The 22,660-nt window shown below is 47.2% G+C and overlaps 1 protein-coding gene across 12 annotated transcripts in view; it reads left to right on the top strand.

Moving 5' to 3' along the window:
• Positions 1-22,660, top strand: part of UBR5 (ubiquitin protein ligase E3 component n-recognin 5) — a 158,638-nt gene that overhangs the window by 366 nt on the left and 135,612 nt on the right. For 8 of the 12 annotated variants that reach the window (XR_016236561.1, XM_070075375.2, XM_051844680.3 and 5 more), the window contains exon 1: positions 99-229. The exons of the other annotated variants lie outside the window; for them this stretch is intronic. Coding sequence is in view for 7 of the 8 variants with exons in the window: in XM_070075375.2 (XP_069931476.1) it covers positions 168-229 (62 nt within the window). In the remaining variant the exon portion in view is untranslated. Of the gene's footprint in view, positions 1-98; positions 230-22,660 lie in introns of those variants that run through there. 12 annotated transcript variants of the gene reach the window in all.

The raw sequence follows: 22,660 nt of genomic DNA, 5'->3' as shown, positions 1-22,660 counted from the left end.
CGGCGGCGGCGGCGGCGGCCCCTGCGCCTCGGCTTCCCTCCATTTGGGGACTGGGAGGCGGCAGCGGCGGCGGCGGCTGTGGGTTTTGGGGAGGGGAAGGGGGTCCGGGGGGGGCGGGCGAGAGCAGGAGGGGGCCGTCCTCGGGAAGAGGACGAGAAGGAAGCGCCATGACGTCCATCCATTTCGTGGTTCACCCGCTGCCGGGCACCGAGGACCAGCTCAATGACAGGTAATAGGGACGGCGGGCCACGGGCGGGGGAGGGGCGCCTCCTCCCGCGCCCCTCCCCCACGGGCCGAGCCGGCGGCGCCCCTGTTTACGCGCCGGCCTCCTGGGGGTGTGTGTGTGTGTGTCGGGGGTCCTCGCTGCCCCCTCCCCTCCGCCAGGACCCTTCCGCCGTCAACTTCTCGACCCGGGGGGCTGGGGGCGCGCGCGGCGTGGACGGCGGAGCGCGCCGCAAGCCCCCTCCCCCTCCCCGCGAGGAGCGCGTGGAGCTCGGCGGGGCCGGGGGGCGCCGGTTCCTCACCCCCACTCCTCCGGGGCCGGGGGGCTGGGCTGGAATTGCCGCTGGGGCCCGGGCCCCGAGGAATCCATATTAGTCAAAGTTGAATTGAGACAGACAATGCGGATGGGGGATGGTGGAGGTGAAAAGAGAGGGAAGAGGAGACGCGGGGCCGGGGGCCCCCGGGTAGGCCGGCCGGGGCGGTGCGGACCCCGGGGAGCCGCGGGTTCCCGGCGGATCGCGGGCGGCGACGGGCGGAAGCGCCATGATTATTGTTATTATTATTAAATCTGAGCCCCTGCAGCGAGGTTCGCCCGCCCCGGGAGGGGCTGCGTGGGGGCGGGGGTGGGAAGTGGCTTGGATTCCCGTGCCTTTGAAATGGTGCTGGCAGCTCCGGCCCCCAGCCCCCGGGGTGCGCGCTTTGTTGTTTGCTTTTCCCCGAGTTGTAATCTGACAGCTGAAAACCGTGCGTGGCGGGTCGCAGGGAAACTCTGAGGTTCGCAGTTCGCAGCGCTGGGAATTTCTGGGCTGGGTTTGCTCCGGGCGGAGGAGGAGTGATTTTCTGTCTTTCATAAAGAGGCTGTTTGGGTTTAGACTCCTCTCCTGCGTCCTCCGGCGCTGCTGGCCGGTTTAGGATATTGAATTGCAGGGCCACACGCGCCGCGCGAGCCGAGATGAAGCAGGAAAAGTTCCCTCGCTGTGGCAGGAAGACGCTCCGGGGAGGCCGAGGGAGGCTTCCATTAAAGCGTGCCTTAGAGTCCGGGGTTCAGGCCTCGCGAGGGCCCAGAAGTGTGCAGGATCTCCGGCTCCCTCGGTAGGCCGGCTGGTCCCGCGATAGAAGTTAGACTCCGTTTTTGCTAAGTGACCGGGTGACTTACGGTGCCTGTCGCCCGGCTTGTCATGTGCTTCTCGGAGGGAGGGAGAGGCCCAACTCGCTGGTTGAGATGTTGCCCTCGGCCTCCGGGTGCCCAGTCACCCCAGGTGGGGCACGAAGCCTCTCAGTCCCCAGCGGTCCTATTAGTTTGTGGCACTGGACTCGGGCTCGTCCACTCTTCGCCGTAGCCATATTGTGTGTCGTGTGTTTGTGAAACTTTCTGAAAATTTAACCACTGGGAGTTTGCATGTACTTCCTTCTCAACACTGGAACAGCCTCTATCAATTATTTAACATTTTGCTGTGATTCTTCCATTACAGATCTTTTGCAGACTCGGGGACTTTCTGTACATTTTAGAACCAGGCCAGTAGTGAAGGGTAGCTCTGCCGTCATTCATAGACCCAGTTAGTTCCAGCTTGTCCCGTAACCTGCCTTCTAACATAGAAAATTGCACCGAGAGCAGGAGAGAAGTAGGGCATGTTTTCTGCGTTAGTCCTAACTTTGTTTACCGAGAGTCCTAACTTACTCAATTGACTGCGCAAATCAGAACCTATTTTGCAGTGTATGGGGCCCTTTGATTTGTTTTTGCACATTTCTTTGGCATCACATATTTGAGAAATTAACAAGTAATGAATCCTTTTGAAGCTACTTTTCTTCTAGTATAAAGAAATAAGAAATAATTAGCTTTACTTTTTATTCTTACAGGATCAGAATACAATATTAAGAATGAACATATTGAGTTTTTTTTTTTTTTCAGTGAGCTAAAGGAGAAGACAAGTGGATTTGAGTTAGACTGTAACGTGTACAACAAGGTGGTAGATCCCTGAACAGATAGGTACTTTTGGGGATGTAGACTTGTATCTGGTAGCTGCCAGTGGCCTGCATTGAGGACAGTTACGCACCCCGACTTTCAGCGAGAGAGCTGTTCTGTGCCTCCCCTTCAAAAGGAAAGGTCCTCTTGGCATTTCTGGTTTAAAATAATAAGCCACACATAGTGCATGAGATTTGTTTTTAGACCAGAGGCAGCAGTCCAGAATATGTTCATCTTCAGAAAAAAAATTTGCCATGTTTTAGTGAGTTTTGATACTAGAAAAGAATGTGCGACTCTAATTTTATTTATTTATTTGAAAACATTTATTTATTTGAAAAGCCGAGTTGCAGAAAGAACGACAGGGAGATCTCTATCCGCCGGTTCACTCCCCAAATGACCCCAACAGCCGGGGCGGGGCCAGGCTGAAGCCAGGAGCTTCTTCTGGGCGCCCATGAGGGTGCAGGGGCCCAACCACTTGAAGCATGTGCTGCTGCTTTCCCAGGGGCATGAACAGGGAGCTGGGTAGGAAGTTGGGCAGCTGGGGCTCACATGGGGCCTGTTGTGCCACAGTGCCGGCCATATTCCGTCATTTTAATATGAGAAATGTGAGCGTCACAAACGAAATGATAAATGATAGTTTTGAGTGAAAAGTTCTTTGCGCTAAAAGCAGTAAAAGCAGGCAATGTGGTACTGCAGATAAATTGTTCAGGAAAGATTTTAGGGCCTTAATCATCAATATCTTCTTCCCTAAATGAGTTTTCTTCCAATACCCAACCCCATTTTCTTCACTTTAATAGTAGTCCTGTATGTTAAAATGTGTTTTTTTTTTTTTTTTAATATTTATTTATGTGAAAGAGTTGCAGGGGGAGAGAGCTTTCATCGGTTGATTCATTCCCCAGATGATCTCAACAGCAAGGGCTGAGCCAGGCAGAAGCCAGGAGCCACAAGCTTCATCTAGGTCTCCCAGGCGGGTAGCAGGGGCCGAAAGGCTTGGGCCATCCTCTGATGCTTTTTCTAGGCCATTAGCAGGGAACTGGTTCAGAAGTGGAGCAGCCAGTGCTCTGTGTGAGATGCTGGCATTGCAGACGGCTTTACCCGCTATGCCACAGTGCTGGCTCCTCAAACTTTGTAAATATGTGAAACATAACAATGCGCATCATATTTTTGTTTTTTAATTTGTGTCTTCAGACTAGTTAATGGTAATGAGGATGCATGAATGAAGTTGATGAATGCACCAGGGGATGGCTGTGGCAGCCAGAAGAGGAGAGGTCAGAGAGCCCAGGGTGTGGCCCTCAGTCATTCACTGAGTTGAATTGAAACTGTTCAGCCACTGGGAGACTTGCCTGATATTTTGATTCCTTTGCAGTGAATTTCTTGAGTTAGGTACTTTGTTCTTTCCTAAATCATTGTCTCAGGGAAACTTCAGCGAAACATTCCAAGAACTGGGTTCTGCTTGTGGAGACGGAGGGGCGGGAGAGTGGAAAGTGCCTGAGAAGTCCTGTAGGCCAGGCTTTGTACTAGGGAGTCAAAGACACAGGCCCAGAGATTTCTGGAATTCATCCCAGAGTACATGATGAGCTCCTGACAGACAGCTGAGGGCCACATGATGGGTCTTTTGATTTTTTTTTAAAAGTTTACTGCTCTTTTCCATTATTCCACATGGCCTGCATTCCAGAATATATCTGCTGTCTCAGGCATCTCAGCCTTGGAGCAACCTTGTATCTTAGAGGCTTGATCTCTGTCCGTCCCCCCCCCCCCCCCCCCCCGCCCCAGTTCCTTGTTCCAGGACCCCAGATTGCCCTCTGCCTTTTCTGGCCCTCTTAGCCCCATCCTAGTCTGAGGTGAGGAGGCCTTTCTCACGTGGATAGGGCATGCCTTGGCCCTGTCCTGCTACTCCTCATTGTCGGGGTGCAAATTGTCCTGGGAGCTTTGCCTTTTGGCATTGTAATGTAGTGTGCAGTCATCAAAGTCTTGATTGAGGTTTCTATACCAAAGCATTTTTTCTGTAGGACTTAGTCCAGTGTGTGCTGTAAGACTTAGCAAGGTAAGACAGTAAAGAAGCCAGGTGCTGGTGGGCAAGTCATTTAACCTCTTAGCAGCTCCCTTCCTGCTTCTCACCCAGCCTCCACCTCAGTCTGCGAGTTAGGCGTGGTGCCCTCCTCCAGGACAGAGAGGACCACTTGAGATAGTAGATGGGAAAACACAAATACAATGTGGCTGCTGTGGAAACACTATCTTTTAGTTTAAGTAGAAAAGCAGTACTCAAAGAAACTGCGCTAGGCTATTTCAGCGTAGAGTGGGAATCCAGACTTCTAGTCTTCGATTCGTGGTTTAAAACCAACTGAGGGTGATTTTGTCTCCAGGAGGTATTTGGCAGTGTCTGAAGTTTAAAAAAAATTTTTTTTACATATTTTATTTGAAAGGCTGACAGAGCTCCAACTTCAAGTTCACTCTGCAAATGCCCCCAAGAGCTGAGGCAGGGCCAGGCAGAAGCCAGGAGTCCAGAACCCACTCTGGTCACCAATGTAAGTGTCAGGGACCCACATACTTGAGCCATCCATCACCTGCTACCTCCCAGGGTGTGCATTAGCAGGAAGCTGCAACGGAGAGCAGAGCCTGGACTTGAACCCAGTAGTCTGATATGGATCCCAGCCCATGGATATAGATCCCAGCCCATGGATATGGATCCCAGGTGGCTTAACTGCTGCTCCCTGTGTGGATTGCTCTTCAGTTGTGGCAGGTGTGGCTTTGCAGTTGACTTGGAACTGGTAGAGGCTGGAGATGGTACTCTATCCTGCAATGCACAGGATAGCCCCCTGCAGCAAAGAGCTACCCAGTCAGCCCTAAGGTCAGTTGTGTTGAGGTTGAGAAGTCCTGTTGCAGATTATCTTCACTGCATAAAGATGAAAAAGTTAGTGGAAGTGACTTTTATGACGAACAGTACAAGCAAATTATAATAAAATATTTATTTGAGAGGCAGAATTAAAGGAAGAGAGAGAGTTTCCATCCACTGGTTCACTCCTCAGACGGCTGCAATGGCTGGGGCTGGGGCTGGGCCAGGCTGGAGCCAGGAGCTTCTTCCAGGTCTCCCACATGGGGGCAGGGGCCCGTGTATTTGGGCCATCTTCTGCTGCTTTCCCAGGTGCTTTATTTAGCAGGGCGTTGGATTGAAATGGAGCAGCTGGGACTCAAGTGCCACTCAAAGAGGATGCTGCCATCACAGGCGGTGCCACAACGCTGGCTCCAACTCAAGCGGGCCACAGCAGAGAGCTGGCCTGGAAGAGGAGCAACCGGGACTGAATTGGCGCCCCAACCAGGACTAGAACCTGGTATGCCGGCGCTGCAGGTGGAGGATTAGCCTAGTGAGCCGCGGCGCCGGCCAGGAACTTTTGGTTTTTAAAGACTCAGCCAGAGAGCCATCGTCGTGGCACAGCAGGTAAAGCTGTCGCCTGGAACACCAACTGGCGTGGGTGCTGGTTCCTGTGCTGGCTGCCCCACTTCTCATCCAGCTCCCTGCTCATGTGCCTGGGGAAGCACCCACATGGGAGACCCAGAAGAAGCTCCTGGCTCCTGGCTTCAGGTCGGTGTAGCCCTGGCCATTGCCATTTAGGGAGTGAACCTGTAAATGGAAGATCTCTCTCTGTAACTTTGCCTTTCAAATAAGTAAAAGATAAATTAAAAAAGAAGGAAAAGACCTCAGCCATATCATTGCCCTCTCAGTAGGAGGGAAAAGTTGCCAAGCAAAGATTGTGGTGGGTAGAGGCTGTAGTAGTTCAAAGCTGCCTGAACTTTAGGAGTGTTGCACCATGAGGAAGTGTTTAACAGAATTTTCAAGTATTTAGGCTGTGTGGGATAGAGTGTTCATGTCTTCAAATCAATGGGAAATCTCACTACTTGATTATTGAGATTGTTACTTAAAAACCTAGAAACACTGAATTGGAAAAGTATAGTTACAGTTAACTAAATGATTAATGAAGCTGCTTAAGGATTAAAAACAGTACAAAGTAGCCAAACATAAAATTGAAAATGAAAACGAGCAAGGGCAGTTCAGTTTTTTAAATAGAGAAACCAGTGGCTAAGTCGTAGACCCAGCAGTAAGCAGACACTTGGAAGGGAATTACATGGTGTGCGGGAGCACAGCGAGGATACTGGGATGAAGTCAGGAAAGGTCAGGATTTTTTTCCCCTAACAGCAAGGCTGTTTAGGAAATAGTCTCCACAGGACAGTTTAATCACTGAAGACTGTCAGATTGACACTCGTGTAGTCTTACACTGCAGGTTGAAGGGAACAGTTTTGTGTTGCAGGAGGATGAACTTAACGTCTCCTTTCTCCTCATTTTATTGTACATCTGGTTAAGAACACAGAATTGATTACTTCTGGCTCACTGTGATTATGAAGTGTTGAATTATTTTTGTAGTTGATTTGCAAGTTTTCCCTTGAATATTACTCTTAAGCCTTTTTTTTTTTTTTTTTTTTCTGTAAAGATTTAATTACCATTGATTTGAAAGGCAGAGTTCAGAGAGACAAAGCACCAGGCAGAAGTCAGGAACTCAGGCTGGGTCTCCCATATGGGTGGCTTGGGCCATCATCTGCTGCCTTCCAGCTGCATAAGCAGGAAGTAAATCAGAAGTGGAGGAGTTGGGGTGGCGCCATGGTGCAGTAGGTTAACGCCTGTGGCGCCGGCATCCCATATAGGCGCCGGTTCTAGTCCTGGCTGCTCTTCCAATCCAGCTCTCTGCTATGGCCTGGGAGAGCAGTGGAGGATGGCCCAAGTCCTTGGGCCCCTGCACCCTCGGGGGAGACTGGGAAGAAGCTCCTGGCTTCGGATTGGCATAGCTCTGGCCGTTACAGCCATTTGGGGAGTAAACTAACGGAAGGAAGACCTTTCTCTTCGTCTCCCTCTCATTGTCTGTAACCCTACTTATCAAATACATAAATAAAATCTTTAATAAAAAAACAAAACGAAGAAGTGGAGGAGCTGGGACTTCCATGCAGATGTCTTCATATGGTGGCTTAACCTGCTATATCATAATGCCCAGCCCTAACAGAATTGTTAAATCTTTTCTGTAGTTGGTGTAAATTTGGATTACTTTCTATTTCTGACTTTATTCCTGCTCTTAATTTTGTAGCTCCTCGTTCTTTAGTTTGTTTGCTTGTTTTGTTTCAAAGATTTATTTGAGAAGCAGAGTTATAGAGAGAGGGGGAGACAGTCCTCCATCTGCTGGTTCACTCCAGATGACCACAATGGCTGGAGCTAGGCTGGACCGAAGCCAGGAGCCAGGAGCTTCTTACAGGTCTCCCACGTGGATGCTGGGGCCCAAGCACTTGGGCCATCTTCCGCTGCTTTTTCCAGGCTATTAGCAAGGAGCTGGATCAGAAGAGGAGAAAGTGGGACACGAACCAGCACCCATATGGGATGCTGGCGCCAAAAGCAGAGGCTTAACCTATGCCATAGCGTAGGCCCCATTCCCTGTTCTTTATTACCAAAAAATTCCTATATAAACTATGGAAAAAGCAAAATCAGATAGAGTTTTATGCAGTTACTGATAGCATTTGTTGACTTTCCTGTATTTTTCTTTTTTAAGGGTTTTATTTTTTTAAAATATATTTTATTTGAAAAGCAGTAGAGGGGAAGAGAGAATGAGCAAACTCTTCAATCTGCTGGTTCACTCCCTAAATGGTTGCAATGGTTGGAGCTGAGTCCCTCTGAAACCAGGAGTCTGGAGCTTCCTGCAGGTCTCCCACGTGGGTGCAGGGCTCCAAGGACTTGGCCATCTTCTGCTGCTTTCCCAGGTGTGTTTGCAAGGAGTGGAGCACCTGGGACTTGATCTGTGCCCATATTGGATGCTAGCATCGCAGGCAGCAGCTTAACCATAACACCACAATGCTGGCTTTTATTATTATTATTTTAATTTATTTGAAAGTTAGAGTTACAGAGAGAGAGGTCTTCCATCTACTGGTTCTCTCCCCAAGTGACCAAAGTGGCAGGGGCTGTGCCAAGCTGAAGCCAGGAGCTTCGTCCAGGTCTCCCACACGGTTGCAGGGCTCAAGCATCTTCCATTGTTTTCCAAAGCCAGTAGCAGGAAACTGGATTAGAAGTGGAGCAACTGGGACACTAACCTATGTTCATATGGGGTGCTGGTGCCGCAGGCAGAGACTTTACGCACTATGCTATAATGCTGGCCCCATTTTGTGTATTTTTCTATTCTTGGATATTTTAATTTTTTTTCTATAATTGTTGTTATCCTGGATATAGTTTTTTTTTTTTTTTTTTTTGGACATAGTGGACAGTGAGAGAGAGAGAAAGGTCTTCCTTTGCCGTTGGTTCACCCTCCAATGGCCACTGCGGCCAGCATGCTGCGCTGATCTGAAGCCAGGAGCCAGGTGCTTCTCCTGGTCTCCCATGCAGGTGCAGGGCCCAAGCACTTGGGCCATCCTCCACTGCACTCCCGGGCCACAGCAGAGAGCTGGACTAGAAGAGGGGCAACCGGGACAGAATCCGGTGCCCCGACCGGGACTAGAACCCGGTGTGCTGGCGCTGCAGGCGGAGGATTAGCCTGTTGAGCTGCAGAGCCAGCAGTTTTTTGTTTTTTTTTTAAAGATTTATTTTATTTCTTTGAAAGACAGAGTTACAGAGAGAGGTAGACAGAGAGAGAGGTCTTCCATCTGCTGGTTCACTCCCCAGTGGCCCTAATGGCCGGAGCTGCCCTGATCAGAAGCCAGGAGCTTCTTCTGAGTCTCCCACATGAGTGCAGGGTCCCAAAGACTTGGGCCATCATCTGCTTTCCCAGGTGACAGCAGAGAGCTGGATCAGAAGAGGAGCAGCCAGGACTAGAACCGGCGCCCATATGGGATGCCGGCGCCTCAGGCCAGGGCTGTGCCACAACACCGGCCCCCTGGGTATAGTTTTGTATACCTATGTTATCAGGAAGTTGGATCAGAAGGAGAGCAGGGAATCAAACCCAGGCACCCAAATGTAGGATACTGGCAGTCCAAGTGCTATCTTAACTATTAGGCCGACTGCCTATCTCTGTACTTGAAATTTTTCTCCTAAGTTTTTAGAATATTTTTCATAGGAAAGTCATTCATACATTCATACACACACATACACATATATTCTCTCTACGTATACTAATGTTTTATAATTAACATGAAATTTTGTTGTCAAGAAAAATGTAAGAATTTATTGATATGTAAGAGATTATATCTTAGAATTCTATTAAATGTAATGGTTGTATTCTGGATGTCTAGTTGTGAAGATTATGGCATTTTCCTCTACAAAGCATTGTGATGAATGCAGCACTAGGTACATTTTTATTTTCTTCCTCATTATTTGAGGCCGCATTTTTGTGCTTGAGAAAAGGTGTTAAGAACCCTTCATTTCAGGAAGTTGGCTGTGTGGCAGCATGAACCTGCTGTTGCAGATCTCCAGTGATGAGGTCTTCACCTGAACCCAAATATCCAGGCCATTTGTCTGGGGTCATCTCCAAGACACTGTTAGTTATAGGCATGGTGCACGTTGATGGGGTGCTTTTCTGTAATGACTGGTGGTGTGATGTGAGAAGAGGAGGAGGATGGGTTTTGTAAGCCTTAAAACTAAATTTCAGGGCCGGCGCCGTGGCTCACTTGGTTAATCCTCTGCCTGCGGTGCCGGCATCCCATATGGTTGCCGGGTTCTAGTCCCGGTTGCTCCTCTTCCAGTCCAGCTCTCTGCTGTGGCCTGGGAAAGCAGTGGAGGATGGCCCAGGTGCTTGGGCTCCTGCACCCACATTGGAGACCAGGAAGAAGCACCTGGCTCCTGGCTTCGGATCAATGCAGTGCCGGCCGTAGCAGCCATTTGGGGAGTGAACCAGTGGATGGAAGACCTGTCTCTCTGCCCCTCCTTCTCTGTGTCTCCTTTCTCTGTGTAATCTGACTTTCAAATAAATAAATAAATAAATCTTTTTAAAAAAAGATCTAAATGATAAAAAACTTTAAGATTTATTTTAGTTCTTTGAAAGACAGAGTTAGAGAGAGGTAGAGACAAAGAGAGAGGTCTTCCATCTGCTGGTTCACTCCCTAGATGGCCGCAACAGCCGGAGCTGCGCCAACCCGAAGCCAGCAGTCAGGAGCTGCTTCTTCTGGATCTCCCACATGGGTGCAGGGGCCCAAGCACTTGGGCCATCTTCTACTGCTTGCTAGGCCATAGCAGAGAGCTGGATCAGAAGAGGAGCAGCCAGGACTTGAACCAGCATCCCCCCCGCTGGCGCTTCAGGCCAGGCCAGGGCTTTAACCTGCTGTGCCTTGTTGTGTGTGTGTGTTTTAAATGAAAGGCTTCAGGGATAGAGATATTGGGCTTGTGCAGTTGATTATCTGATCTCTCACGTGATAGTAGTAGCTTTGTTTTTTGTCCAAAAGTGATTGAACTTGTCCAGCTATTGCGGTCATCACCTGCATCCAGAAACCCTCTTGAAACCTTTAAAGTAAGCACCTGTCAAGTGGTTTTTGTTGAATTATGGGCATGTCTAACTTAAGTGTTCATTTTCTTAATATGCCTTTGTTTCTAGTGTGTTTAGTCCAAGAAATCCACTGATGTTTTCCTTAAGGAGTTACATTCTTAGACTTCTCAGGTGCTCTGCTTAGTCTGTGTAGAGTGGTTGAAGGAGAGAGGGTTCTTGGTGCTGTGGACAGTGCTACCTTTTGTGTTTCTGTGGTTGTTCTTGTCGGGGAGTATGGGAACGGTTTTGCTCTTCCTTCCTTAGTTGCCAGCAGGAGGGTGAATGCGAATTGCTGGCATTCCTTGCGCAGAACCGGGAGTAAGTGTCATCTGCAGCAGAAGTCCGCAGTTGACGGTGCCCGGGTCAGAGGTGATGTGTGGACGGATTGTGTTGGCAGCTGCTCAGCGTTCTGTGAGAGCTGAAAGCTACAGCACGTGGACAGGAGTGTCACCCCAGAGACAGGAGTCAGTATGTGGTGGGCGGCCATGCGACCTCCAGAATGGACCTGAGCGGTGGGAGCTCTTAAGGTAGTTTGTGTGCCGCTTTGCTTCTCGGGACCTCTCACTTCTCTGAGTGTGAGAAGCCTGTTCAGTTGACAAGAAGATTCAGTCTTCCTTTGGGAAATCCTCGGACATTCTTGAGAGGGAATAGCAACTTTCGGGGTGGCATGAAAGTTTAACTACATTTTTTAGTGAAGGTTTTTTCTGATAGTAATATTGCACTTCTGTAAGTAACAAAACCTAACCAAATAGTAGTAACATTATTTATTGTGGCGGCTGTTCCCAGGTAGGAGAGTACTTGATTTAAATCGGGCTTCTCATGGTGTCTGTGGGCCAGCGTCCTCCGGAGCGCCAGAACTTAAAGACCTCTGTGCAGCAAGCTCTCATCTGCTTTGCTTTGTCTTGAGTTTAATTGATAACAGCAAATTAGGCTTCTTTCCTCTTTAGATTACAGGTTCCATAGCTGTCAGAGAATAGGCTGTTTTCCTGCTCCTTGATTTTGTGAGGGTATATATACATGCATGCGTGGATCTGTGTGCATTCAGGCAAAACTAAAATGCTAGGAAATCTTTTATCCTACTAGGAGAGAAGGTGTGAGGGTAGACTATTTTTGTTTTTACCGTGAAATTGAAAATAATTCAGTTTGTTCCATAAATAGCACATCCTCCTCAGGACAGCTTTTCAAGCACATGTGAGTGTTGGTTCACAGGCCAGGAGCAAACTGTGAGGATCATTCCAGAGGTAGTCCAGTTTGGCCTTTGCACATGTTGCGTGCCCTGCTGTTGCCTGCTCTGAGCTCGAGAGCAGTGTTAGCGTCGTAGTCCTTGCTCAGCAAATGCTGTGTGCTGCTCAGGTGCAGACTTTGTGCTAGGCCTGGGGTAGCCGGCCCAGCTTGCTGCACCAATCCTTCCTGGAACTTTGGGCTAAAAAGTGTTTGGAAAAATTTTTTTTTTTTTAACTTGGAAAGTTTAGAGAAGAGTGAGGTTATAGATTAGTGGGCTCAGAGAGTGACATAAGATGAGTATGCCATGTATTGTTTCTCTGACTTTCTATTTGGAAATAGTTACAGACTCAGTTGAGTTTGCAAAAACAGTAGAGCGGTCCTGTGCACCCTCCCCCAGTTTCCTCCAATGGTCACATCTTAATTCTGCCAGATAATTTTGGCATCCTTGTCAAAGTACTAGACATAGAAAGGAACATTTTTCCCGTACGTGTTTTTGAAAATTGTTTATTCATATAGAAGAAAAATTTGGAAGACACAAATTTAAAGAAAACTTGATATTTTTAGAAAGTATTTTTTTAAAAAATAATTATTTGAGAAGCAGAGAGACAAGAGTCAGAGAGCCCATCTGCTGGCTCACCCTGCAAATACCAGAGTCGGGAATAATCCAGATTTTCCACAGGTTGGTGGGGACACCGCCACCTGCTGCCTCCCAGGTGTGCATCGGCAGGAAGTTGGAGTCAGGAGCTGGGAATCAAACTCAGGCACTTGGATGGATGTGTGTGTCTGGAACTGCTGGTCCAAATGCCTGCCCCTAAGTGGTGATGTTAGATGGTTGAGATTTACACTCTGTAGTTACTAACTTTCCATCAGTCTGTCCCTGTGGGCTGCTCTGTGATGGTGAACAGAATATAGATTGGGAGTAGTAAGATCTGGGATTTGTTTTTCTATCTGACCCTGACCGTGTGACCTTTATAGAAATCGTTTATAACATGAGAGTTAGATGAGATCATTTGGATTTTTTTCTCCATTTCTGTGCTCTTGGAATTGTGGTAAGGAAAAGGGTTTTTGTGATACTGAATGGCTCAGAGGGAGAAAAAGAACTGTGTGTGTGGTTCTCTAATTTCTTTTACCTAATTTTGTTGATAAATGGAAAAACTTGAACAAAGGGAATGGAAAAAGAAATTTAATTGTTTTACTCAATTCAATAAATATTTTACTAAGTTGTGTACATTAATATACAAAGTTTGTTCATGGAACTTGCAGCTTGCTAGGGAAAGGGACATGTAAATATACACTTAAGCGCTGATGATATTAGTGACCAGGGACGAAGGGTACAGTGGTTGAATCTGGGTGCCCTTGGGAAGGACTTTGAAGACAAGTTTACAGGGGGTGGAGACTGGAATTTCCAGTGGAGGCTTGAATTCTCTTAGGCTAATGAATATTGGTTTATAGGCATTGAAGATGCTGTCAGCAGCCAGGGCTTCATCATAGGTGCCTGTATTTGATGCTGATAGTTTTTTTTTTATTAAAGATTTTTTATTTATTTGAAAGTGTTATACAGAGAGGGAATGACAGAATGAGAGAGAGAGGGAGATCTTCCATCTGCTGGTTCATGCCCTGTGTGACAGCAATGGCCAGGGCTGAGCCGGCTGAAGCCAGGAGCTTCATCCAGGTCTCCCACATGGGTGCAGGGGCCTTGCCACTTGGACCATCCTCTGCTGCTTTCCCAGGCCATAGCACAAAGCATGATCAGAAGTGGAGCATCTGGAACATGAACTGGCACCCGTATGGGCTGCTGACATTGTAGGTAGCAGCTATGTCACAATGCTGGCCCCTTGTGTTGATACAAGTTTTAAAATAGTTTTGGGGGCCAGCACTGTGGTGTAGCAGATGAAACCCGCTGCCTGCGACATTGACTAATTTTAAGGATGCTGGTTCAAGTCCTGGCTGCTCCATTTCGAGTCCAGCTGTCTGCTGATGTGCCTGGGAAAGGCAGCGGAAGATGACACAATGCTTGGCCCTTGCCACCTGCATGGGGAATGTGAAGGAAGCTTCTGGCTTTGGACCGGCCCTGCTCTTGCCGTTGCAGCCAATTGGAGAGTGAACCAGTGGATGGAAGATTGCTCTGTCTCTCCCTCTCTCTATCTTCTTTCCCTCTGTGTAAACTCTGGCTTTCATATAAATAAATAAATAAGTCTTTAAAAAAAAAGTTTGGCTCTCTTGCACTGAATAAGAACAGTTTACATATATATATAGCTGCTGTGTGTGTGTGTGTGTGTGTGTTTTAATTTGCTTTTTGTTTGCAAAAGATTCCAGCTAGGGATAAGGAGACAAGAAGCTCCCAGCTCCTGTGGCTGGGAAAACAGGTTGTCTCGTACCAGTGCTTTGATTTAATGCTTGAAGAGAGTGGACTTTGGGAGTTGGCGGGGGGGGGCGGGGGATGCTTTGAAGAGGATATACCTCAGTGTTTGCTCCTTGCACACAGGCCGAGGTTAACCCCATGACCTCCTTAAGTGCGGCCAGGATGACTTAGCACAGAGATGTCTATTGTGAGACTAAAGTGTCACGAAATTTCATATGGTGGATTGCTAGTAACTATTGCAAGATTATGTTTGGAGAGATATATATATCCACATATAATCATGTGAAGTGTGTATATATATATATTCATGTGATGTGAACTGTGTATCACACTTAGTCTGAGACTAAAGTGATATGAAATAGCACAAATACATTTCTAAATTAAGATGTATCTTTTAATATTTGCATGTTTTATAATAAATATTTAAGATTTGTTTTACCATAGTCGTGTCAAGTGCCTGTCAAGTACTCAGACAGTAAAAATGTTTATCACAGTACAATTCTTAACTGAGTATGGGAGTGTTTCTGTGTGTCAGAAGGTGTGCAGTAGGCCATGACTCTGAGAACTGCAAAGAGTAGAGTTGAACATGAGAGGCCTGGTCCTTCCATCAGCGGTCGTGTAATCTTGGGCAAGTCATAAGTCATTTTCCTGCTGTGAGTCTCACTTTACTCATTTGTAAGATGAGCTGCATTTGATGTCCGGAAGTTGAGTCTGTGTGACTATAGGATGCTGCTTTATGAGTTGTATTTGACATATGGTAATTAACCCACTCTGCAATTTCAAGGTTTGATTGTTACTTCCTGCTTCAAACCTGCTCTTCTGCCCTTTCTGTACTCCTAATAGGTATTTAGGAGTAGTGGGCGCAAAATAGTTCTGTCTAAACTCTTCCCACCACGTTTCATAGTTCTGTTTTTATTTGTTTTGTTCTATTTTTCCCTTTTTATTTTAAACTACTAAGGCTGGTGGATTTAATTTGACCTGCATGAATTTAGCTCAATTACAGTCTCTTAATGACACTTTCCCATAAAAATTTAGTGCAGGAAGGTTTTGTGTGGCACAAGCTCATTGGAAATAGTGTGCTCAAAGGAAAAGCACACAGACAGTACAAATGTCCGTTACCTCCTGGGGTTTGCAGTGTTTGATTTTTTGGTGGGTTGAGGCTGTGGCTCTTCTCTTCGGGAAGTCTGTTTAGGAGGTCCTAAAACTGGCAAGTGACCAGTGAGAAACTGTTTTCCAAGGTACCTGTTACCTTTCTGTGTATTATGCTATAATAATTGATTACCTGTGCCTGGGCACTGCTGAATAGAAAGTCATTTTTGAGTTATTCTTCAAAACACAAAGGGAGATTTTAGGGTTTTATTTTGCAGCTGGAGAAACTTAAAAAAAAATTTGGAAAGCATAGGGACAGAAGGGAGAGGAAGGAAGGAGGGATGGGGAGCAGAGAGAGAAAGAGAGAGAGGGAGAGGGAGATGGAGACAGAAAAAGAAGGTAGAGATACCTCTTCTATCTACCAGTTCATTTCCCAAATGGCCAGAACAGCCAGGTCTGCACCAGACTGAAACTAGGAGCCAAACACTCCATCCAGGTGTCCCTCATGGGTGGTAGGGGCCCAAGCACTTGGGCCATCTTCCTCTGCATTCCCAGGTGCATTAGTGGGGAGCTGGATCGGAAGTGGAGCAGCTGGGACTAGTACAGGCACTCATAGGGGATGCTAGCTAGTGTCATTCCAGACAGCGACTTAACCTGCTGCGGCACAGTGCTTGCCTGGTGCTGGGAAAATTGAGGGTTGGAGTGTTTAGTTAAATGGCAAAAACTAGACTCTACATTAACGCAGCTTTATTTTTTTTTCTCTTTTCAAAGATTTCATTATTATTTGAAAGGCAGGGTGACAGAGAAATAGAGACCTAGATATTGAGATACTGTCTATCCACTGCTTCTCTCCCCAAATGGTCACAATAGCCAGGGGTAGTCCAGGCTGAAGCCAAGAGCCTGGAACTCCTGGGGCTGGTGCTGTGGCGTAATGGGTGAACGCCCTGGCCTGAAGCGCCGGCATCCCATTTGACCCGGCTGCTCCTCTTCCAATCCAGCTCTGTTGTGACCTTAGATAGCAGTAGAAGATGACCCAAGTCCTTGGGCCCCTGCACCCTTGTGGGAAACCTGGAAGAAGCTCCTGGCTCCTGGCTTCGGATCGGTGTAGCTCCGGCCATTGCGGCCATCTGGGGAGTGAACCAGTGGATGGAAGACCAACCTCTCTGTCTCTCTCTCTCTCTCTGTAACTGTCTTTCAAATAAATAAAATAAATTTTTTTTTTAAAGCCTGGAACTCCATCCAGGTGTCCCATGTGGGTACAGGGGGCTATCTGCTGCTTTCTCAGGCCCATTAGCAGAGAGCTGGATTGGAAGCAGAGACTCTCTGGGATTTCTGCATTGCAGGTACCAGCTTAACCCACTGTGCCACAAGCCTGGCCCATATAACTTTCTGTTTAGAAAAGGTACAGGAAGCCGGCGCCGTGGCTCAATAGGCTAATCCTCCGCCTTGCGGCGCCGGCACACCGGGTTCTAGTCCCGGTCAGGGCGCCGGATTCTGTCCCGGTTGCCCCTCTTCCAGGCCAGCTCTCTGCTATGGCCAGGGAGTGCAGTGGAGGATGGCCCAGGTGCTTGGGCCCTGCACCCCATGGGAGACCAGGAAAAGCACCTGGATCCTGGCTCCTGCCATCGGATCAGCGCGGTGCGCCGGCTGCAGTGGCGGCCATTGGAGGGTGAACCAACGGCAAAAAGGAAGACCTTTCTCTCTGTCTCTCTCTCACACTGTCCACTCTGCCTGTCAAAAAAAAAAAGAAAAAAAAAAAAAAAGAAAAGGTACAGGAAGTTCTTCCTCTAATATACATAATGTAAATGTAGGTTTTTTTTCAAAGATTTTATTTTATGTATTTGAAAGGCAGAGTTAGAGGTAGAAAGAGATCTTCCTCCACTGGTTCACTCCCCAAATGACTGAAACGGCCACAGCTGAGCTAATCCGAAGCCAGGAGCCAGTAGTGTCTTTGGGGTCTCCCACATGAATAAAGGGACCTGAGAACTTGGGCCATCTTTTGCTTTCCCAGACCATAACAGAGAGCTGGAGTGGAAGTGGAGTAGCCGGGACTTGAACTGGCACCTATATGGGATGCTGGCGCTGCAGGCTGGGGCTTTAACCTGCTGTGCCACAGCACTGGTCCCTATATTAGTTCTTTATTAATATATGCACATACTGTGTATCTTCGTGTGTATGTGTGTGTGTGTATATATACATAAATACTTGAAGTCTTTAAATAGTTTCTTATTTTTTAAAGTATTTATTTGAAAGTCAGAGTTAGAGAGATATGGAGAGACAGATCTTTGATCCTCTGGTTCACTCCCCAAATGGCCATGATGGTCTGGGTCAGGTGCCAAGAACTCTAGCTGGATCTTGCATGTGGGTGGCAGGAGCCCAAGTATTTGAGTGAGCTTTTGCTGCTTTCCCATGCGTGTTAGCAGGGAGCTGGATCTCAAGTAGAGCAGCCAGGACTTGAAATGGCACTCAAATGGGATGCTGGTGTTACAGGTGGTGTCTTAATCCACTGAGCTACAACACTGGCCCCTCTTTATGATTCAGTATTTTATATGTCATTAATTTAGAGTATTTTAATAGAGAAAGAATAAATTCCTAGGGGAGTGTTTTAGTTTAGTTATTCATCTAAAATAGGAACATGAAAAGCTTTGAATAAATAATAGTGATTTAATTTCATTAAGGCCCCCCCCCCAAAAAAAAAAAAAACTTCACATGAGCTGAAATTCTTTGTCTAAGGTTAATTCTGTAGATTTTTTTTTAGATTGACTTTGTTTGAAAGACAGAGTTACAGACAGAATGGGAGAGACAGAGGGGAGTAGGGAGGGGGCTGGCTTTATGGGACAGTGGGTAGAGTCACTGCTTGTTATGGCAGCATACCATATGAATGCCAGTTCAAGTCCCAGCTGCTTCACTTCCTATGAAAGCAGAATAAGATGGCCCAGGTGCTTGGGCCCCTGCACTCATGTGGGAGACAAGGAAGAAGCTCCTGGCTTCTGCCTGGCCCTGCCCCAGTCGTTGCAGTCATTTGGGGAGTGAACCAGTGGGATGGAGGATCTCTCTCTCTGTGTGTTTCTCCCTCTCTGTAACTTTGACTTTCAAATAAATAAATAATAAAATATTTTTAAAGAGTGCAACAGAGACAGACAGACAGATCTTCCATCTGCTGGTTCACATCTCAGATGTTTGGAACAGCTAGGGCTGGATCAGACCAAAGCCAGGAATCAGGAACTTCCTCCAGGTCTGCTTCGTGGGGGCAGGGGTCCAAGCATGTAGGCAGTAGTCCGCTGCTTTTCCAGGGGCATTAGCAGGGAGCTGGAAGTGTAGCATCAGGGACTCGAACTAGCACCCATATGGTGTGTCATCACTACAATTGGTGGCTTTACCCACTATGCCACAGAGCCAGCCTTTGCTCCACTTTTGATCCAGCTTCCTGCCAGTGCACCTGGGAGATAATAGTTGATGGCCCAAGTACTTGGGTCCCTGCAGCTCATGTGAGAGATCCTGATGGAGTTCCTGGCTTGTGACTTCAGCCTGTCCCAGCCATGGCTGTTGTAGGCATTTGGGGAGTGAACTAGCAGATAGAAAATCTTAGTCTTTGTCTCTTTCTCTCTCTGTTACCCTGTCTTTTAAATAAATCTTTAAAAAAAGTTTCAGTTGTTCAATGTTAGCAAGTGTTTATTGAGGTTTTTTTTTTTTTTTTTTTTTTTTTTTAAGATTTATTCATTTAGTTGAAAGAGCTACACAGAGAGGAAAGGCAGAGAGAGAGGTCTTCCATCCGATGGTTCACTCCCCAGTTGGCCGCCAACGGCCAGAGCTGCACTGATCAGGAGCCAGGAGCTTCTTCCCAGTCTTCCACGTGGGTGCAGGGTCCCAAGGATTTGGGCCATCCTCCTCTGCCCTCCCAGGCCATAGCAGAAAGCTGGACCGGAAGTGCAGCAGCTGGGTCTCAAACCGACGCTCATATGGGATGCTGGCACTCATATGGGATGCTGGCGCTTCAAGCCAGGGCGTTAACCCGCTACACCATAGCACTGGCCCCCTAATGAGGGCTTGTTTTGGACAAGATACTTGGACTACATCAAAGAAGAAGAGAGGCAAAAATTCCTACCTCTGTAGAGCTCACATTCTGCTGACACGTTTCTTTTGCGTAAATGCTTTTTTAAAATTTATGTAGTGTTTAATATCCATGTATTTCATCTACTTGAAATGTAGTCTTACAAACAATTGTAATCGGTTACAAATAAATGGGAAACCTGACTGAACTGTTTGTAATATCTCTAAATAAATGATTTATTATGTTCTCATTTCTGGTTCAGGGCTGCTTTTTTTTCTAAGTGAATTTATTTGAAAGAGTTACATAGACAGAGAGGCAAAGGCAGAGAGAGATATCTTCCATTTGCTGGTTTTCCAGAGCCAGCTTCATCCGAGTGTCCCACGAGGAGTGTGTGCAGGGGACTTGGGCCATCTTCCACTGCTTTCCCAGGTGCATTAGCAGGGAGTTGGATCGGAAATGGATCGGGGTTGAACCAGTGCCCGTATGGGATGCCTCTGCTGCAGGCACCTTCACCTACTGTGCCACAGTGCTGGCCCCAGGGCTCTTCCTTCGGTATGAGCCTGTTGGTGCCTCCTGGAAGAGCTGGGAGGTGACCTTTGAGATCAGGCACAGTGTTGTCTTTGCATCCTTGGTACCTCAGTAAATTAGTGCATTTTTTTTTTTTTAAGTTAAAGATTTATTTGTTTGAAAGACAGAATTAAAGAGACAGAGGGAGAGACTTCACTCTCCAAATGGCCACAAGAGCTGGGGCTGGGCCAGGCCAAAGCCAGGAGCCTAGAATTCCCATCTGGGTCTTCTATGTGGGTGGCAGGGGCCCAAGCATCTTCTGCTGCTTTCCTAGCTGCGTCGGCAGGGATCTGGATCAGAAGTAGAGCAGAGGAGACTTGAAAGATCACTCAGGAGATGCTGGCATCACAGGTGTTGGCTTAACCTGCTGTGTAGCAGTGTTGCCCCCGCTCCTGCCTTTGGAGCTTTATTTTATTTGAAAGAGATTGATCTCATCCGCTGCTTCCCAGCCCGAATGGCCACAATGACTGGGACTAGTCCAAACCAAAGCCAGGAGCCCAGAACTCCATCGGGGTCTCCCGCATGGGTGGCAGGGGCCCACGCACTTGGGCCATCCTTCACTGCTTTCACAGGTGCTAATATTAGCAGGGAGCAGGATCTGATGGCAGTGCAACCAGCACTGGATTGGGGATGCCATTGTTTTAGGCAGTAGCTTAACTTGCTGTGCCGGAATGCCAGCCCTTAGTATATATTCTTATTAAGTCGGTTTGGACTTCAAAAGCAAGCAAAATATTTCAATAAAAATTAGTTCTTATAACTGTGTTCAAATAAATAAATATAAACGGGGCTGGTGCATACCAGTATCCCATATGGGCAGCTGTCTGAGTTCCAAATGCTGCACTTCTGATCAGCTCCCTGCTAATGTGCTTGAGAAGCAGTAGAAGATGGCCCAAGGAACTTAGGCCTCTGCACTCACATGGGAGACCCGGAAGAAGCTCCTGGTTTTGGATTGGCTCCAGCTGTGGCCATTGTGGCCATTTGGGGGAATGACCAGTGGATGGAAGATATTCTCTCTCTCTCTCTCAATCTTCCTCTCTCTCTAACTCTGCCTTTCAAGTAAATAAATAAATAATTGATTTTTAAGAGAAGAATAAAAAATGATTAAATTGTTTGAATTTTTCCCTTCATGTAATATTAGTCCCCATAACATTGAGAGGTAGCACATTATAAGTTCCCTTGCCTTTTTCCCACCTGTCCGTATTTTGTGTTAGGAGGTCCTCTGAAAATGGTGATCCTTGATCTGTGTGTTTGTATTTGTGGGTGTTTGTATTTCTTTGGTGAGGCTGACTTTTATTTATCTCTTTTTCTCACTTTCTGTTTTAAACATTTTCAAAACATGCAGAAAAACTGAGTGAATAGTGATTTACCTCATTATGTCTTAGATCTAGTAATTAACATTTTGTCATTTGAAAAATATTTGTAAATAACTTTTTATTTTTATTTATTTATTTATTTTTGACAGGCAGAGTGGACAGAGAGAAAGAGAGACAGAGAGAAAGGTCTTCCTTTTGCCGTTGGTTCACCCTCCAATGGCTGCCGTGGCCGGCGCACTGTGGCCAGCACACTGCGCTGATCCGATGGCAGGAGCCAGGTACTTCTGGTCTCCCATGGGGTGCAGGGCCCAAGCACTTGGGCCATCCTCCACTGCACTCCCTGGCCACAGCAGAGAGCTGGCCTGGAAGACGGGCAACCAGGACAGAATCTGGCGCTCCGACCGGGACTAGAACCCGGTGTGCCGGCGCCGCAAGGCGGAGGATTAGCCTAGTGAGCTGCGGCGCCGGCCTGTAAATAACTTTTGAAGTTGCAGACATTGTAGTATTTCATCTTGATTTTTCAATATTTATTATATTTACTTGAAAGACAAGGTTACAGAGAGAGGGTGAGAGAGCGCGAGTGAGCATGAGCACTGGTTCACTCCCCAAACGGTTGCAGTGGCCAGAGCTGAGCAGATCCAAAGCAAGGAACCGGGAGCTTCTTCCAGGTCTCCCTTGAAGGTGCAGGTACCCAAAGACTTGGACCATCTTCTGCTGCTTTCCCAGGTGCATTAGCAGGGAGGTGGATTGGAAGTCAAGCAGCTGGATTCAAACCGGTGCCTATATGGGATGCCAGCGCTGCTGGCTGGGGCTTTTAACCTGCTGCACCGCAATGCCGGCCCCAATATTTCATCTTTAAATACATGTGCTCATGTCTCCTAAATATGAGGCACTTAAAGAAATAAAAATATTTTAATATCTAGTAGTCATTTGTCATTTTTTCCTCCACCTGTTCTCAATATATCTGTAATAGGGGGGCTTTTAAAGTCAGAATTTAGGGTTCACACACTGCATTTGTTCTCATTTAATTTTATCATGGTGTCATTTTCCCCCCCCCATAAATCTGTAGGGCCAGTATTGTGGCACAGTGGATTAAGCTGCTGCATGTAAAGCTGGTACCCCCATATCAGAGGACAGGTTCAAGTCCCAGTTGCTGTGCTTCTGATCCAGCTCTCTGCTAATGTGCCTGGAAAAGTAGCAGAAGATAGCCCAAATGCTTAGGCTCTTGCCATGATTGTGGGGGACCTGGATGGAGTTCCAGGATCCTGGCTTCGGCCTGGCTCAGCGCTGCCTGTTGCGGTCATTTGGGGAGTGAACCAGGTGGTAGAAAATGGCTCACTCTGTCTTTGTCTCTGTCTCTCATTTGCCTTTCTAGTAAATAATCTTAAAAAG

The sequence above is a fragment of the Oryctolagus cuniculus genome, chromosome 6 (genome assembly GCF_051225735.1).
Source record: "Oryctolagus cuniculus isolate XC-2025 breed Fujian yellow rabbit chromosome 6, ASM5122573v1, whole genome shotgun sequence".
Lineage (NCBI taxonomy): Eukaryota > Metazoa > Chordata > Mammalia > Lagomorpha > Leporidae > Oryctolagus > Oryctolagus cuniculus.
This window is presented reverse-complemented; position numbering and strand designations above follow the sequence as displayed.